This window comes from Contarinia nasturtii, unplaced genomic scaffold (assembly GCF_009176525.2).
Source record: "Contarinia nasturtii isolate CC-2019 unplaced genomic scaffold, AAFC_CNas_1.1 Cnas_scaffold_129, whole genome shotgun sequence".
Lineage (NCBI taxonomy): Eukaryota > Metazoa > Arthropoda > Insecta > Diptera > Cecidomyiidae > Contarinia > Contarinia nasturtii.
In genome coordinates, this window is record NW_022197486.1 from 12,974,456 (window position 1) to 12,978,174 (window position 3,719).

Sequence of the window (3,719 nt, forward strand, 5' to 3'; positions counted from 1 at the left end):
TCCTCATTTCGACAATTGAAAAAGTGAAGAGCAAAAAAAAAACACCCCCCCCCTTCCCACCCCCCTCGCGGCTCCCCACCACTCCCCCGGGGGGGGGGGGTGGTCATCCGACACCTAGGAACCCTCGTCATCACCTATGACCAAATATGTAGTGTACTTTACATTCCAATCCATACTTTAATAGCATTTTGTCCGTATTTCACATTCGATTTTCGTAAATGAACTGTTCGCCTGACAAAGTTCTATGTGCATTTTGAACATTTAAATTGGCTTGAAACCAGTATGTTCATCCGTTAAGCTAAAAAAGTTATTATTCAGAAATTCGAATAGCAATTAATCGACCAAAAATAAACATAGCAAATCCGTGGCATTTGAAAAGTGCGTCAAAAATGCCCATTTTCTGTTATATAGTTAGAAAGCGGGTTTCGCTGCGTAATTTTTCTTTTGTTGTCTATTTGCGATGGACTGTGGCGACTTGGCGCTTCGCATCTATAATTAGTTTCGATGGAATTTAATTAACTATTCGATTATTTGCGCGTTTTCCACGCACACACACACACACATGCGAGCACATAAAATGAATGCATAAGCCAGAAATGGCCGATACTCCCAATAGAATGCGACAACAGCAATTGCAATTAAAATGTATGCGTTTGCAAACAAAAATATATGAGAAGAAATGCGAAAAAAGTGGCACGAGCAGACGAATAAAGTGTGTTGTGTCGAAACAAAAACGGAAACACTGGTGTTTGTTGTGTATGTATGAAATTCATTACCATCAATGGTAAACACACATGCATTGAATGAACTTCAATCCGCCCATCAATTTTTATTGAACCAATTTACCGAAGTGGAACAATGAACAAAACGGTGCTAATGATTGACATTTTGATCTATCTCTCTCTTCTGTATACAATTTTCATTTCACTTTATTCTCACTAACTCATTCATTTTTTCTTTCATCTAAAAAACATTGTTTGCAGTTATATCGCGGATGCTGGCACCAGAGCTATACTTGTACATGATTGCACAGAGAACAAAGGTCATCGTGTCGTTTTACCAGCTGCTGTCGTTGCTGGTTCAAATCGTAACGATGTGTTATACATGTCATTAGTGCGAAAAACCGATGGTGTGAATGTGCTATATTTCACATATTTGGGCGCCGCCCGACTATTTTCAATCAAAACCGAACAATTACGCCAAGGTCTTGGATCGGGAGCGGTTGTTGATGTTGGACCAAAACCCGATGATCAACCGGTCGTATTGCTTGGCACCGACAACGGATCATCATTGTTTTTCCGTTATAAAGGACAGTCGAATATTATGATGTGGAACACAGAGACCTGTTTCAAACCGGCCAATTTCATCGAAGTACAAAAAGGTGCAGAGTGTCGATTAGCCACACAGGTAATGCCCGGCCATAAACGCTATATGTGGACCATGGAGAGCAATTTCCATGATTACATCACGAATACGGTCGGTTGTGGCGGTGCATCAATGGTTATTCATCCAATTATTAAAGAATCTCATGATTAATTGCAGATAAATTTCTTTTTTGTAATTAATTAATTGTAAAGCGCACTTGGTTTTCACGTATTGTAACTATTATTAATATTATTATTATTTTTTTCGAATAAAAAAAAAACAATAAATATTTATTATTCAATTAAACGGTTGATATATCCAATTGCATTATCATTGAATTTAATTTAAATGTTTTAAGAGAAATGTATTTTTGATTTTTACTACACGAGCACAATCTACAGGCTCAGCTTGAGTTTAATTATGAATTTTCCATGTCGATGGAGACGGTAGAATTTACATTATTTCGTTCAGTTGATTGCTATTCTGTGCAGAAACCATATTTTTCTATGTTGAACAGTAGCAGTGGAAAAAATGTCGGTAAGCGAAGAGAAAGCATTTGGATTTGTTGAAGATTTCGAACATTTTTGGTGCTTTCAAGTGAATAAGGACGTAAACTTTCTATATTTGACCGGTGAGTTTGTTAGTTCTTTTTTAGAAACTTTTTACTTCGATCGACCTAGTTGAACATGTTTTGATATTTTCAGTTTTTTTTTTAGGATTGAATTAAATTTTCTTCAAAAGTAAATAGTAAGAAATGACCGAATTGACCATCTGAAATTGAGGAAATACATGAGGTTTTAGCTAGCCAACAAATTGAAACCGTACTCACCATACTAAGTGTTTGCATATCGCACTGAACCAATCCAAAGCCACGATAAGCAAAATGTTTGTTAGCCTGACGAATAATCATTGCAACGCATTTCTGCGAACGAATAGAGAAACGATACCAATCCAACGAATACACTGCATGAGATACTTGATTCAATCGTATTGGTACCAATGTGCTATGATAGCAAAAGAACCAAATCAATGCAATTTGCAGCCCAACCGAATTTAAGCTCACATAAACTTCGAAAGCTCCAGCTTTGCTTTTCTATGGAAGTTTTTTTATTGATTATACTATTCAATTTTCTGAATTTTCAATAAAATCACCGTTTCCATTTGAAATAAACCGACAGCCATGAAAATAATGGTATTTACGATTATTATGAATAATATTCCTGACATCACTTTAACCAATGCATGCATTAATCTGAAAAAATATGTATAAATGTAATTAGATGAATAGAAAGATCAGTTTCAATATTAAAATGATTTTGTTTACGTCAAAATATCTGCATAGATGGAAACTGCTTCATTCAACGACATTTTTACATTATATTCCCGCAGAGCCGCTGTTAGTTTATTATTGCTGATGAATGTGTCACATCGTTGCAAAATTGAAATGATTTCCGAAACAAATGCCGATACATATCGAGTGGTTGCCATATGAAATGCACTCGATGCCGAGTAAATGTAAAAGTGAACATAACATGCCGCAAAATCTAATATATAATGCACAAAAAACGATGATATTTTGTGCTCATTTATGGGATACCTGTTGGAAAAAATATGCATTTCATCAAATTGAATTCTTTTGTCATTTTTTATAAGTTTTGAATTTTATCCATAGCTTCTGACCAGGGATTAAATACCCCCTGGAGATCGGATTTTTTTAGCTGTTCTTTTGGAAGTCAATTTTTTTGGTTTCAAAGACAAGGTTGAAAAAGAAGTTGTGAAAAGGTCTTTTGATTTGTTAGGGCTTTTCTCTGGAAAAGTGGAGACCTTTTTTCAATATATTTTTGTGAAACCAAATTACCCCTTTACATTTTATAATTTTTTTGAAATTAAGTCACTCTTGCATCGCCACCGTCAGAAGCTATGATTTCATCGGTTTTTTTTATTCTCATACGCCAATTTGAAGAGCGTTGACCAATTATTGGCATCCATTTGTTTGTACAGTATATCGGTCAATGGAACTAGCAGTAACACTATAGCATAAAAACAAATGATCCCAATGCAAAACTTAATATATCGACGTGATAGATTCGTGTATTGTTTTTCAGCTTCTTCATAAACATTAACAGAGTTGGATATGTCATTCGATTCACTTTGTTTACGATTGTTTTTTATTCCTTTAAAAAGATCAAAAAAAAATATGAGCCAATTTATCATTTTCAATAGGAAATGAAATACTACTTGGTAATTAATTGGAAAATATTGGTTATTTTTGGAAAAGGTTGACTTACTTCGATCAACATAAGTCTCCAATTGTTCGATGGCTGAACTGATTGTGCGTCGCTGCGAAATCATGT

At 35.0% G+C, this 3,719-nt stretch overlaps 1 protein-coding gene across 1 annotated transcript in view; it reads left to right on the plus strand.

The window, feature by feature from the left end:
- LOC116347940 (major royal jelly protein 1) overlaps positions 1-1,682 on the plus strand; it is a 7,156-nt gene extending 5,474 nt beyond the window's left edge. The window contains exon 3 of the mRNA XM_031778764.1: positions 984-1,682. Within this exon, the coding sequence (XP_031634624.1) occupies positions 984-1,536 (553 nt within the window). The 3' untranslated portion in view covers positions 1,537-1,682. The remainder of the gene's footprint in view (positions 1-983) is intronic.
- Positions 1,683-3,719: the final 2,037 nt, after the last annotated feature.